This window comes from Dromiciops gliroides, chromosome 4 (assembly GCF_019393635.1).
Source record: "Dromiciops gliroides isolate mDroGli1 chromosome 4, mDroGli1.pri, whole genome shotgun sequence".
In the NCBI taxonomy this organism is placed as follows: domain Eukaryota; kingdom Metazoa; phylum Chordata; class Mammalia; order Microbiotheria; family Microbiotheriidae; genus Dromiciops; species Dromiciops gliroides.
Window position 1 is genome coordinate 435,255,530 of NC_057864.1, and position 14,252 is coordinate 435,269,781.

Below are 14,252 nucleotides of genomic sequence, written 5' to 3' on the forward strand. Positions count from 1 at the left end.
TTGGTGGCGGGGTGGGGGCGGGCTGGGGGGGGGGGGTGTCAGAGTTACCAAACCAGCAGACCAAGGGAATTCTCAAAATAATAGTTTACCTAGATTTTTGGCAAAGTGTTTGATAATCTAATGCTGTTCTTGTGGAAAAGATTGAGAGATAAAGATGGGCAATTAGATGGATTCAGGAACAGCAGATTGTCTATACTCAAATGTTCCCTGTGGGCTACAAAGGTGGCCTCCAGTAGAGTGCTCTGGGGCCTGAAGTTGGCTGTTTATTTGTTTTTTATCAGTGATTTGTATAAACACATCCTTATCAAATCAGAAGATGACACAAAGCCAGAAAAGATAGCTGACACACTAGATGACAAGATCCGCAAAGGATTCTGGCAGGCTAAAAAATTGTCCATAATTTAAGAAGATGAAAATTAATAGGGAGAAATTTAAATTCTTATACTTGAGTTCTAGAAAGGAACCCCACAAGTATGAGAATAGTTGGGGAGTGGAAGTTCTGCAAAAGACCTAGGGGTTTTAATGGACCAAAACCAGTTTTGTGATATAGCCTGGATGGAGAAGGGAACATTTTGGAATCAGGGGACACGTTGGCTGTTTTAAGTATTTGAAAGACCGTCATGGGGAAGAGGTATCAAATTGTTTTCCCCTTCCTGAAATCCTTTGAGTAAAGCTGAGATAATCATCAGAGTGTTGCAGAGGACAAGCTTTCTTGTGCAAAGGTCTGGGCTGGAAAAAATGGTCCCTTCCAGTACCAAAATTCTACGATCCTATGAAATAAGATGGTATGGTATACAGCCGTCATGTTGGTGATATTAATAACATCATAATATATTACAGATCTGTCAGCAAAGAGTGCCTCAGTTCCCGATGAACTTGGTGCCTGTGGACATTCCAGAACATCAAGCTATGCAAGCCAGCAATCAAGAGTGTCAGGTAGAAGTTAATAATAAAGTTGAATACTGATACACAATTATTTAAACCTTACTGTCATGGGAAATGTTACATTATAGGCCGTTCTTGATAATAGCATTGTAACCAGTTTAATTTCCCACCGATAGGTTATAGTACATGTCACTCCAGGTCATCCAGTTACTCTGACCTCTGCCACAAGAGAAATGCTTCAGTGGGAAGTACATCAACAGGAATTGAAAGTATCCTAGAGCCATGTGATGACACTGAACAGAAAGTAGTTGACCTTAATCTTGATGCACCTATTAAACAAGATGGTGATGGATCATCAGAAAAGCTCAACAGGTATGTTTTTGGGTCTCTAGTTAGAATACTATATTTTTATATCATGGGGAGGAAAGGTAAATTTTTACATTTTAAAAACAAAAGAAAACAAATTTTAATAAAATAATACTTAAATTTTCAAAGGCACCCTGTGAAGCAAGACTCTGTGGAATCTCAACTAAAACGTGTTGATGCTACCAGAGTGGATGCAGATGATATTGTTGAAAAAATATTGCAAAGTCAAGACTTCAGCCTAGACTCCAGTGCAGAAGGTGTGCATAAAATTAAATAACTGATGAATTTTAGAAATCCGAATTTAACCTAGGAGATTCAATGATATATACAGATTATGGCATTTAATTTTAAGAGAAACAAATAGATATCTGTTTTATCCCCAAAACTACTTCTGTTGCTTACTTCTTTCTGAATGTGGATTTTGAACTTGACAAGAAACAGACTTTTGTTTAAAGTAAAGATATATTTGTAACAGGTTTGGTTTGGTTTGGTTTTTAAACAAAAGACAAATAACCTCTGTCCTTTTCTGGATTTATAAATATACATCAGTTTCCTCATTATGAATTGTTTTGAACTTCAGTGACAGCTTTCTTTTTTATTATTCCATTGAAGCTATACATCAAAATAGCAAGGCACTGTGGTAACTGAAAAGTCCCAGGAACTATTTAGACAGAAACTCACATTCTCTCCATAGCTAAAGATGTACATTTTACTATTAAAAGTTTTATTGTGAGGGGCAGCTAGGTGGCGCAGTGGATAGAGCATTGGCCCTGAATTCAGAAGTACCTGAGTTCAAATGTGGCTTCAGACACTTGATACTTAGTAGCTGTGTGACTTAACCCTAATTGCCTCACAAAAAAAAAATAGTAACTGAAAAGTTTTATTGTGTCTGTAAAAACAAATATCATTTGAAACTGACCAACTTTTCATTATTTAAGTGATTGTAGAGACAAAGAAATAAACTTCTTAGTGGGTGTTCATAGACACTGATTTCTCTAACACTGAATTAACATAGAACTTTAGAACTGATAGAATATTTAACTTTAAAATAGAACTTAAAATTTATCCATGGCTATTTTACTACTTGAAAATAACATAGTTTTTATTTTACTTTTTAGAAGAAGGACTGAGGCTATTTGTGGGTCCTGGGGGGAGTACATCTTTTGGCAGCCATCACCTTCCAAATAGGTATGTATTCTAAACAGATTTTTAAAGAAACTGAGACTAGATTGAGTGTCGTGTAGTATAAGGAGGAGCATTAAGCTTGACAGCAAAAGAGCCAGAGTTCTGTTCTTAGCACTGTCATTTGCTGGCTATGTAACCTGAGAAAATACATTAAACTTCCTTAAATTTCAGTTTTCTTCATCAGAAAATGAGAGATGATACTTATATTGTGTGCTTTACAGGCTGTTTTTAAGACCAAATGACTATTTTGAATACTTTGCAATATTATGGGCTGAAATTCTTCATAACTATAGCAAAAAGGTTGCAAATTTACAAGTGAACCCAGATTAGGGAATGCAAACATTACTTTAAAATCAGATGATCTTAGAGCTAGGAGAAGCCCCAGAAATCATCTGGCCCAATCTCTATGGGACAACATAAATATGTTTTACAACATCCCTCACAAGTGATCATTCACCCTGTATTAGAAGTCTGGTGACAGAATTCCTCTTTTCCCAAAGCAGTCCAGGATACTGTTGAACAGCTCTAATTCATCCTAATACTGAGCCAAATTTTGCCTTGTTGTAACTTCTAAACATTAGTCCCAGTTTTGCCTTCTAGGGAGTAATCTTCCAGTACTTGAAGACTACTATCACATACCCCTGAAATCCTCCCTTTTCTGGCTGTATATCCTCAGTCCCTTTGGCCAATCTTCATAGTTTTAAGTTTTCTTATCACCCTGAGCAACAAAGCTACCTGGTTTTGTGCCCGAGGCAAGTAATACACAGTAACACCTGAAGTAAGAAAAACTCAAATTAACTGTGGAGGAAAAGATCCCATATCAGTGGCCCCCTCATATGAGGAGGGTGACCACCAAAATCAGTTTCCTGATGGAAGAAATCCCAGGATACCACTCAAAGCCCAGGACGTTGTCCCCTGTAGAGAAAGATCCCTAGACACTGCCAAACTACTTCTCTGAAAGCTGCCACCCACATAGGAGCCCATCTGGTATGTGGCTGTTTAAAGGTTGGAGGCTGTTAAGAGGAGGGGAAGAAGAGCTCAAGATGTTTGTCATAGAATACTAGATTTAGAGATAGAAGAACCTATAGGCTATCTAGTCCTTGTCTTATATATGAGCATACTGAGGCCCAGCAAGTGACTTGCTACCTTCTGGTAGCTTCCTAGTATAACTCATTATTCTCGATCATTAGTTTCAGTGCTGTCAAAATGTAAATATAACAAAATTTTAAATTGCACGATCTGTTAATGTCATTTAGATATGTTTTCACCCTCTAAATTCCAGTACACAGTGGGAAAAGCAGTGGTCAACGTACTCTAAATACACCGCAAATTGTAAATTACCTTCCTCAAATGTAGCTTCCAACCTCTATACAACAGAGGTGTCAAACATGTGGCCACCTTATGGCCCAAGTACAACTCAAACCAGATTAAAATGCAATTGGGAAATATTTAACAACAAAAAAAATTAAATAGATATCTGTGTGTGTGTGAGACACAGCATAGATAATACCTATTTGTGGTTTTCTGAATAACTATATAGGGGCAGCTAGTTGGCACAATGAATAGAGCACTTAGCCTGGAGTCAGGAAGGCCTGAATTCAAATCCTACTTCAGCTACTAGCTATATGACTAGCTAAATGACTAGGCAAGTCGTTTAACCTTGTTTGCCTTAGTTCCTCATCTGTAAAATGAACTGGAGAAATAAATGACAAACTATTTTATTGTCTTTGCCAAGAAAGCCCCAAATGAGGTCATGAAGAGTCAGACATGGCTGAAATGACCTAACAATAACAAAAACAAGTCACTAGGGGGCAGCTAGGTGGCGCAATAGATAAAGCACCAGCCCTGGATTCAGGAGGACCTGAGTTCAAATCCAACTTCAGACACTTGACACTTACTAGCTGTATGACCCTGGGCAAGTCACTTAACCCTCATTGCCCCACCAAAAAAAAAAAAAGCCAAAAACAAACAAACAAAAAAACCAAGTCACTATATGGCCCACACATATCTTTATGTATGGTTTAATGGCCCTTTTTTCTATATTGATTTGATACCTCTAGATATAATATTCCAGAAAGTGATCTCACCAAAAGAAAATACAATGGGACTGTCACTAACCTTATTGTGGACACGTTGTTTTAATGTAGCCTAAGATTACAGAAATTGGTTTTTGGCTATTATTGCCTCATATTGAGCCTCTAGTCTACCTGGTGCAGTGAACAAAGCCCTAGATTCAGGAGGACCTGAGTTCAAATCCAGCTTCAGGCACTTGACACTTACTAGCTGTATGACCCTGGGCAAGTCACTTAACCCTCATTGCCCCACCCCCCCAAAAAATTCCAAGGGGAGTAGAATATAAAATCATATAGAAAAATGGTGAAAGACTTTGAACAATGTTGACTCAAAACAAAGGGAAATGCTGGAGAAAGTAGTAAATATAAAGAAAGCTTGACAAGAGACACAAATAAATCTCTAAAATATTAAAAGACTAAAACTGGAGATGGAACAGAAAACAAGAAATGAAAAAAATCTTAAATTTTAAAATTCAAATTACTACCCAAAATAGGTGAATGAGAAACTGTCAACATCTGCCAATTTTCCCAGTGCCTCCTTTGCCAGTGAAAGAAATGCACACACCCACACCCCCCCAGGGCATCCTTGACAAAGGAAACAAGCAGGCTTTTACAAGAGTTATCCTGTAAGAGACTGCATCTTTACAATTCCACAAATTACTAAAAGGTATAGAGAATCTAAGCAACAGGATTCCCCTCCTTCATTTCTTCTATGATTCCAGTCTCCAATGAAGAAATGACCGTACTCTTCACCAAGGTCTACCTCTCTACCTGTATTCTTGATCCCGTCACTTTGTATCTTTTCCAGTAGTATCCCCAGCACCATCCCCTTCTCCTCCCTAATTTTGGATCTTTCCCTAGGTTCTTTCCCTATTGCCTACAAAGACTCCCAGTATCTTTTATCCTCCACTCCCATCAATAGATCCCACCATCCCACTAGCTGTCATGCTCTTTGCTTCCCTTTCTTGCCAAATTCATTGAAAAAACATGTGTAATTGATGCCTCAGCTTCCTTTCCTCTTATTCTCTTCTAAATCTGGTAGGATGTGACTTCCATCCTCACTATTCAGTTGAAATTACTCTCTCCAAAGTTACTAATGATCTCTTAATTGCCAATCATAATGGCCTTAATCTTCACTCTTCTCCATCTTTAGGCAAAATTTGATCCCGTTGATGAGTCTCCTCCCGGAGACTGGCCACTCTTCTGGGTTTTCACAATACTGCTCTTTCTTGATTCTTCTCCTGCCTATCTTACTATTCCTTCTCAGTCTTCTTTGCCAGATCAACATCCATGTCAAACTCCCACCTGCTGAATTTGATGTGTTGGTGGCATGTCCCATTGGAGTCATCTATCAAGAAGTTGAAGGCATAGGATCAGAGTTTAAGTCAGGGCTCTAGAGCCTGACTTGGTTGGGAGTCATCTGCATAGAAGTGATCATTGAAGCCTATACAGAGCAAGATGACCAAGAGAGATTATTTAGAGAGGGGAGAATCTGAGGACAGAGCCCTGGGGAATGCCTACTCCACTGCTAGAAGAAATTAAAACATTCTTTTATTAATCAATGAATAAACATTTATTAAGTGCCTGCTGTGTGCCAGGCACTGTACTAAAGGGCTAGAGATATAAAAAGAGGCAAAAGACAGCCCTTGCCCTCAAAGATCTTACAATCTAATGATTATTGTACATTGTTGAGAATCCTGGGAATAAGAGCTAGAAAGGGTCCTTAGATCCATTAATGTAACTCTCTCATTTTACAGATAGAAAATTGAGATCTAGAGAGGCTAAATGATATAAGAGATAGCATGGCATAGTGGATAGAGCAAGAGCTTGCAGCCAGGAAGATCTGGGTTCAAATCCTATCTCAGACAGTAGTTGTATCACCCAGGGAAAATCACTTAGCTTCTCCCTGCCTATTTCCTCTGTTATATGAGGGATTTAGACTCAGTGGCCTCTAAGGCCCCTTCTGTGATCCTTTGATTGTCACAAGGTAATAATAATAATAATAATAACCCCCTCAATTTCCAACCCTTTCTCAAATGTCATGAGGAAGTAAGTAACAACTTTGGGTAGGACTTCATGTGCTCTGAAAAACTGTCAGGAACCTTGAAACTCTGGCAAAATGGGCTCCGGTGACACCACTGATGATGGTAACACCCAGTCATTGTCATGTAACTGCTCCTGAGAGTCAAAGATGTAGACAGAGCAGCATGCTTAGTGTTTCAGGCTGGCCCTACTTAAAATATTTGTGATGATCAGGTTGACTAAGAGGATAGCAGATTGAGTAGTATTCCTTTGCGTTCTGGTACCACAGAAAGGCAAAGATACTTGGAACAAATCAAGTACCAATATCCCACTTGCTGGAAATGCTTCAGAACAGATAGTTCTGACCACTAATGTAGGCAAGCCACAACTGCACACAAAATGGGCCAAAGACATAAATATTTTAATTATGCACCAGTACTATATCATAACAAAATTAGAAACCTCTTACCAGCTATATAGGCAGAGGCTTCATACTGTTTTTTGACTATGGCACCAGAGTCTTAAATGATCTTCAAAAGGAGATGGACATGCTTAAACCAGAATCTGAATAGCTCTATTTGAATTTGATGACATGAAAACAAATGGTAATATCTTGTATAAATACATTCTTTGATGGCATTTGACAGTAAACATGAAAACATTTCAAGATTTGCAAAAAGCAGTCTATATGGTGGCTATTGCCACAATAAGAACCATATACAGAAAGATGGCGCTATCAAGGAGTAACCCTATAGTGAGGCATCAAACATTGTCCTGGAACAAGTAACTTGGGAGAGTTGTTGAAGATCTTTTGAAAGGTACTGGAAGATTACAGTAGCAGCTGCTATGTGCAAGAGAGATGTGAATGCTAAATTTGCCCAGTTGAAGCTATATACACAAAATCACTCAATGGAGGTGACTGAAACTCTATTCACTCCCCCCAAACTAGAAGTGGGGCTAGTTAAGATGCAGAATGATTGGCTCAAATACTCCTCAGGGATATGTGAATTATTAGAGAAGCATTTTTACCAGCTTTCTGTCAGACATCAGGCTGATACCAGCTTTCTTAACAAAAGGCATCACATGGCTTATCAATAAATGAAATATTAGGGGCAGCTAGGTGGCACAGTGGATAGAGCACCAGCCCTGGAGTCAGGAGTACCTGAGTTCAAATTCGGCCTCAGACACTTAACACTTACTAGCTGTGTGACCCTGGGCAAGTCACTTAACCCCAATTGCCTCACTTAAAAAAAAAAAAATGAAATACTAGTGGACCCCTCTGTAATACAGGCCAATTACATGTTTATGTAATTCATACAAAGCATTTCAACTTGTATCACCAAAAAAAAATTATACATAAACACTTAGGAAAACAATATGTTGCCTGAAGGATATCTCCCAAAGTCAAGGGATATAAAAAGCGACTTGTTATCAGTCAGTAATTATTAAACAAAGTGTCCCAAAATACCATAACACATATGCCCCATTGATTATTGCAAAGGCTTTGACTCAGATCTGACATTTTTAAGTGAAATACTTTAAGTCCCTTATGGTTCTAATTAGCCTTAAATCTGTTATCTCTCCTAAAAAGAACTGAATATGGCTTCCAAGTCAAAGAATTCAAACTAAAACACCATGTTAGCTATTGGATGTATATGAATGACATCAAGCTAAATTACTCCACCAAAAAAAAATTAACATTTCCATCTCATGGAATCTTTCTCCAGTGATATCAAAATGTCATTGGATTTGACAGGTGCAAGATACGTATGACGAGGAAAGATATAGTCTGAAGCTTTTGAGCTTGAATCCAAAGGTTATATTGAACAAATGAGTGAAGATGATAATCTACAAATAGCTTGGTCTTCGGTAGGCCAAAAAAAACCCCACCCACAACATTAAAATAACAGAGAAAAGGCTGTGGTTGAATAGCTTAAAAAACATACTGGCATTCTGAAACCAAACTTAATGGGGCAAAAGTTATTTACATCTATTCAAAACAAGTTTAACATACACCTTTCAGAATTGTAAAATGGACTGTCACAAATTTGGAAAGTACTCTAACAAAATCCTGTAAAATATTAACAGAACATAAGGCCCATTGTCTAAGTCAGGTGTAAAAAGATGAACACTTCCATGCTAAGAAAGATAGACATTCTTAGACCATATTAAGCAGGTCAAAACCCTACCAAAAAAATACTTTGGTTATAAGCAGACATCACTGCCCTGAGCAATAGTAAAGTCGGATCATGGCTCCACACCATTGGATTTGTGTGTCACCGAAAATGACATAGATCTTGGTAGAGCTTATAAAATAACTTAAGGTCCAACAGTGAAAGCAAAAAGCCCTTAATAGGCAACATCCACATGAAGTCATGAATGTTGTCAACAAAGAAGCATCTAACAAATGGCTAAATTGTGTATTTATTTGTGGAAACAGGATTTTTGGTGTCAAATAAGGGCAAGGTCATTTCCACAAGAAACTACAAAGGTTTTTTCTTAAGGATTTTAGACTTAGTGAACAAAGGAAATTGTGAGAGGAAATGGTACAGACTATAACCCAATGCTGTAGGCTGTAAACATTTTAACACCTTTCAAAAGCCCAGCAAGACATGACCTGGTAGCTAAAATTAGGCATCAGAATTATACATCTTTTATGGAGTCGCAGATGGCAACCCTCCATGCTACAAATACAGACTTCAGAACAGCCTGCACATTTCATCCAATAAACTGTACAAGACCCTGGTAACAAACCAAGCTATTGCCACAGGCTGGACAAATCATTGATTCATAAAAATTTTTTAAATGGGGGGGTGGTGGTTTGTTTTTTGCGGGGGAGGGTTGGGTTTTTTGCAGGGCAATGAGGGTTAAGTGACTTGCCCAGGATCACACAGCTAGTAAGTGTCAAGTGTCTGAAACTGGATTTGGTCCTCCTGAATCCAGGGCTGGTGCTTTATCCACTGCACCACCTAGCTGCGCCCAGAAATGGTGTTTTAATAGATGTTGCCATTCCATGTATATTCATCTCCAAGTTACATAGAATGAAAAGTTTCCAATAAACAGGCTAGCTGCTTATCCCAAGGCTATTTCTAGCTGAAATCTCTCTCATGTAAAAAGATGAGAACAAGATAATAATGATAATAATAGCCAACATTTATACAGTGCTTTAGAGTTGACAAAGTACATAGCTTACGTCATTTGAGCCTTGCAATATCCATGTAAAATACATACAAGAAGTATTATCTCCATTTTATAGATGAGGAAACAGACTCAGACAAGTGAATTGACTTGCCTGTGCTCACATAATTTAATGAGGAATGGAGCTAACATTCTCACATCTGTGCTTTCCCATTACACTACACTGCTCCTAGTTGTTGCTGTTCATGTGATGGTATCGCTGTGTTTGAAGGCAGTGTGGAACAGGGGAAAGGATGCTGTATTTAGAATCAGAGGTGGTTGTTGTTCAGTTGTGTCAGTTGTGTCCAAATCTTCAGGTCCCCATTTGGGGTTTTCTTATCCTGGAGTGGTTTACCATTTCCTTCTCCAGCTCTTTTTATAGATGACAAACTGAAGTAAACAGGGTTAAATGACTTGTCCAGGGTCACACAGCTAGTAAGTGTCCGAGGCTAGATTTTAACTCAGGCCTTCCTGACTCCAGGCCCAGTGCTCTATCCATTATACCATCTAGCTGCCCATAATCAAAGGACCTGAGTTCAAATGCTGGCTCTGTTACTACTTATGTGGCCTTGAGTGAGTGAGTCTCTTAACCTCACTGGGTCTGTTTGCTCATTTGTGAAGTTACATTCTAGTTAAGCTAGTTTTTTTTAACTATTGAATGACTTTAAAATGTCTATTTGTTCTAATATCAAACCTAAATTACCAGGGGACTGGCCAGGGGTTAGGTCCCTCCCAACATGCATGTAAATAAGTTGTCATTTGTTTTTAACCATTACTCCCTGATAAAATTCCCTGATTATTTAACCACAATTTCCTGATAAAATCCCAAACTTTGGCCTCTAGATTTAAACCCTTGTTTTTGTACTCTTGTTTCAGAGTGGGATCTGGAGCGTATGAACAAGTTGTGATCAAACGCTAATGTGGAGCTTTCCATGGATCTTGGATTGGACTTTCAGGTCCCTTTTCTCAAACTCTTGTGAGAAAGTAGACAGGAGATGAAATGGATTCTTCTGTGAAAAAGGAAAATGAACATCGTTTGTCTTGTTCATCTCAAAGTGCCTCTTGTTCCATGAAAGGACACTTCAGCGTGGTAGTACAAGGCACCATTATACAGTGAGGGCCATGGGCAGACATAAGTCGCAAATGTACATATTAGTGAAATATTTGCTTTCTACTTAGAAAACATCCTGTCTTGGAAAGGAAAAAAAGAATTCCATATATAGTAAGTGTCATTTCTATATACACAATCAGTGGTAATTACTGTTTGGAATTTGGCTTGAAGAAGAAAGTCCCTTTTTTTCACTGATGAGACTGTTAGAATCCAAATTTATAAATTCTTCCTATATTAATATAGGTTTTTTCCAAGGAACTATTCCTATATACTACCTATAATATCACCACCAAATTGAAGTCCCTTATCTAGGCATTACTTAATTTAAAATACGGATTTATGCTTTTAGGGAAAATGCTTCTCAGTGATCTAAATATAAAAACCATTTGTTATTAGTTCAGAATTTATCAAATATAAATACACTTGCAGTGCCCAGAAATAGGTACATAAAAGTTAAGGTGATTAATTCTATCAGATGAAATTCTTGTGCATGGTATTGCTCCTATTTGCTAATAGATATGGAAAAGTTATGGGTACTGACACTCTGGAAATGTTTCAAATAAGCTTTTAAGTTTAATGTCCAATATATTAGGTTACCAGAAGTCACCTTGACCCTCCTGGAAATTCATTTAACTCACAGAATGATGGAATCTACTGTTTTTAGGTGCAAAATCTCAGAGGACTAAAAGTAAAATTGTCATCTCAGTGGAGTCAGGGTGGCCTTTGGCACAAAGGCTTGGCTCTATGTGAGCCTGGAAAGTGAATCCAGTATGGCACAGGACAAAGCAAAGCGGACCAGCTGCTGCTTGGCATTGATGATGTGGATTTGTTTCTTCTGTCATCCCTCTGTAGTCAGGTACTAAGTTTTTCCTTAACCACGCCCTAAGGTGCCTTGAGAAAAGGAGAATAAGCAAAACCACTTCAAAGAATACAGAGACAATGTAGCCTACTTCTTTCTAATTGGGGGGTAAGGGGGAACGGCCTACACTGCAGTATACATGTGAAAGAACTTCACCTTTTTCATTCTGGATCATTTAATCACTATAACAGAATATTAATTGATTAGTAATTCCCAGCCTCTTAACTTTCAGACCTGACACCCTGTGTCTAAGAAAGGAATTGCATTTAAATGTCTGCAAATAGAATTTTTTGGCAAAAATATTTTCATTTAGGCTAAATTAGAGAGCAATTATAGTATTTATTTAAATGAGAGCAATTTTTAATATTCAAGTGTTATTTTTAACCTAATATTTAGAGGTTTGGAGCAGTTATGTTATAACAACAAATGTTGGGACTTAATTTTTTATTCTAGTATTCCATTGTTCATACATGTATTCTACAGTTGCTTAATGATACTCTGGCCCAATGCTATTTTTAGGGCCTTGGTTGGGGTTTTTGGGGGGGGAGGGTACAGGTGAAACTAGGCTTGTAATTTCATTAGTTTAGGAAGCTCTTGGAATGAATATTCTCCCCATCAATGCAGTTTTTTTTTTTTTTTTCAAAAAAGGGTAGGGGAGTAATATTTGTTGAAGAATACATAGAATGAGTTAGGGTTAGAGTTTCCTGAATCATTATTTAGAAATTCCTTTGGAGAAGTAATCGTTGAGAATTAATGAGGAAAGCTTATTTTAAAAAGTAACAAAAAGGTATTTACAGACTATAGACTGTCCCATATATTATAGAAATCATTGTAAAAAAGAAAGTAAAGGACAATTTTAATAGAGAGCCATTTAAAAAGAGCTATTTCTTAATGGCATAACATTGAAAAACATATTTTTCTATTGCCCAAATATTGCTTCTAGGTTATATTTTTTATTGGAGTTATATCTGTTGGCTTTGTTGTATGAAGATGAGAGCCAGAATGTATTTCCATAGTGCAATACTATTTTAAAATAATAGTAAAGTGTGGAGAGAAATGGAAAAACTAAAAATCATATTTTTATTTTAAAAATCCAACAGCTACCAGTAAATCTTGATCTTGGAATCGGCCCGTATAAAGTTGGAAAGTGTTTTAATGAATATAGGCATTAATTACAAGAAGGAAAAAAGCACTTGTAAGTAAGTGCCTTTAGGATCTGAATTCAATGAGAGCCTATAACATTTTATTTCTCTTTCATGTTCCATTCGTATTGCATTATTGGATTTTTTTAAAAAACAAAACCTTCTTCTAGTCTTGCTACAAGTTTTGCATTATTTAATGTCTGATTAAACATCTGCATTCCTTTTCTAGTTTCATTCACTTAGAGCTCCAATTGCCTCAGAATATCAGTGTAGTCATCAACTATATTTAAAGCCACAAGTCTAGTTTTTATTCTGATTTACAGTTAAATGATCTAATTCTAAGAATTAGTTGCAGTTTTAATAGATTTTTTAAACATTACATAACTAAATTTCAAATACTTAAGAACCAAAGAAGTTTTAGAAACCTGAAAGAGGGACATATTTTTTTTTTCTGATTCTGTCCCAAAGAAGGGCATTAATATATTCTTAAGGAATATAAGTTTATTTCAACATGTTGGAGAAAGACATTAGTAGGGATGAAGGAAAAAACTAAAATATGTTTCAGAGGAGTATGTCTGTAGAGGTCAGTCAGAACGCCCATTTTCACAAGGTTTAGCATGTGGTTCCCCCAAATCAGAAAAGATCTGAAAGAACACGTGGAGTACTCTTTCTAATCTAACAACATTCTAGCAGAACAGTATAGACCCCAAACAGGCTTCAGCCTGTCATTTTATCCCATTCCAAGGACACGCCAACAATAATACTAGTAACCAAATTGGTTTCCTCTAACAATGCTTTGCCTTTATAGAGAGTTGGCAGGAACCTTGTGAGTTCAATTACCTCATTTTATAGATAAGAAAACTGAGATCCAAGAGGTGACAGACCCAAGGTCACACACTCAGTATTCAAATCAGGATTTGAACTCATGTTCTCTGGCTCCAAGAACACCCGGGAGCCTTTAAATTTAATCTAATAGTAGCTTGAAAGAAGTAAATATCCCACCAGCCTCCAGTAAAAACATGCTCAAATAAGATAGCAATGAATGAAAAACAAACAAACAAACAAAAAAGATAGCAATGAATGTCTTCCAGATAATCAGTGAAATAATCCAGATGCAGTTATAAACATTTGAGTCAGTGTGGTGTTAGCAAAATGCAATAAGAGTCAGGAGACATGGGATTTTCGTCCTCACCTTACCAGTAAGTCATCTCTCCTCTCTGGGTACCAGGTTGTCTATAAAATGAAAGGACTGGACAAGATAGTCTCTTACTCTGAGGTTTGGGATTCTACTACCTGTTGTGAATTTCCTCAGTTGCCAAACTTGGTATAACCATGTTCAAAGCTGGTAAGATATTGACAGTTTAGTGTAGATTGGTGTTTTTACTGCTAGCTAAAAAAGCTTATAAGCAGTTCTGATTATGTAATAACACTGA

The 14,252-nt window shown here is 37.3% G+C and overlaps 1 protein-coding gene across 2 annotated transcripts in view; it reads left to right on the top strand.

The window, feature by feature from the left end:
- Positions 1-13,902, top strand: part of FAM102B (family with sequence similarity 102 member B) — an 86,468-nt gene extending 72,566 nt beyond the window's left edge. The window contains exons 7-11 of one of the 2 annotated variants that reach the window (XM_044002754.1): positions 841-939; positions 1,062-1,257; positions 1,381-1,508; positions 2,370-2,439; positions 10,584-13,902. In XM_044002754.1, coding sequence (XP_043858689.1) covers positions 841-939; positions 1,062-1,257; positions 1,381-1,508; positions 2,370-2,439; positions 10,584-10,626 — 536 coding nt within the window. In that variant the 3' untranslated portion in view covers positions 10,627-13,902. The remainder of the gene's footprint in view (positions 1-840; positions 940-1,061; positions 1,258-1,380; positions 1,509-2,369; positions 2,440-10,583) is intronic. The other variant, XM_044002755.1, reaches the window with a different exon arrangement.
- Positions 13,903-14,252: the final 350 nt, after the last annotated feature.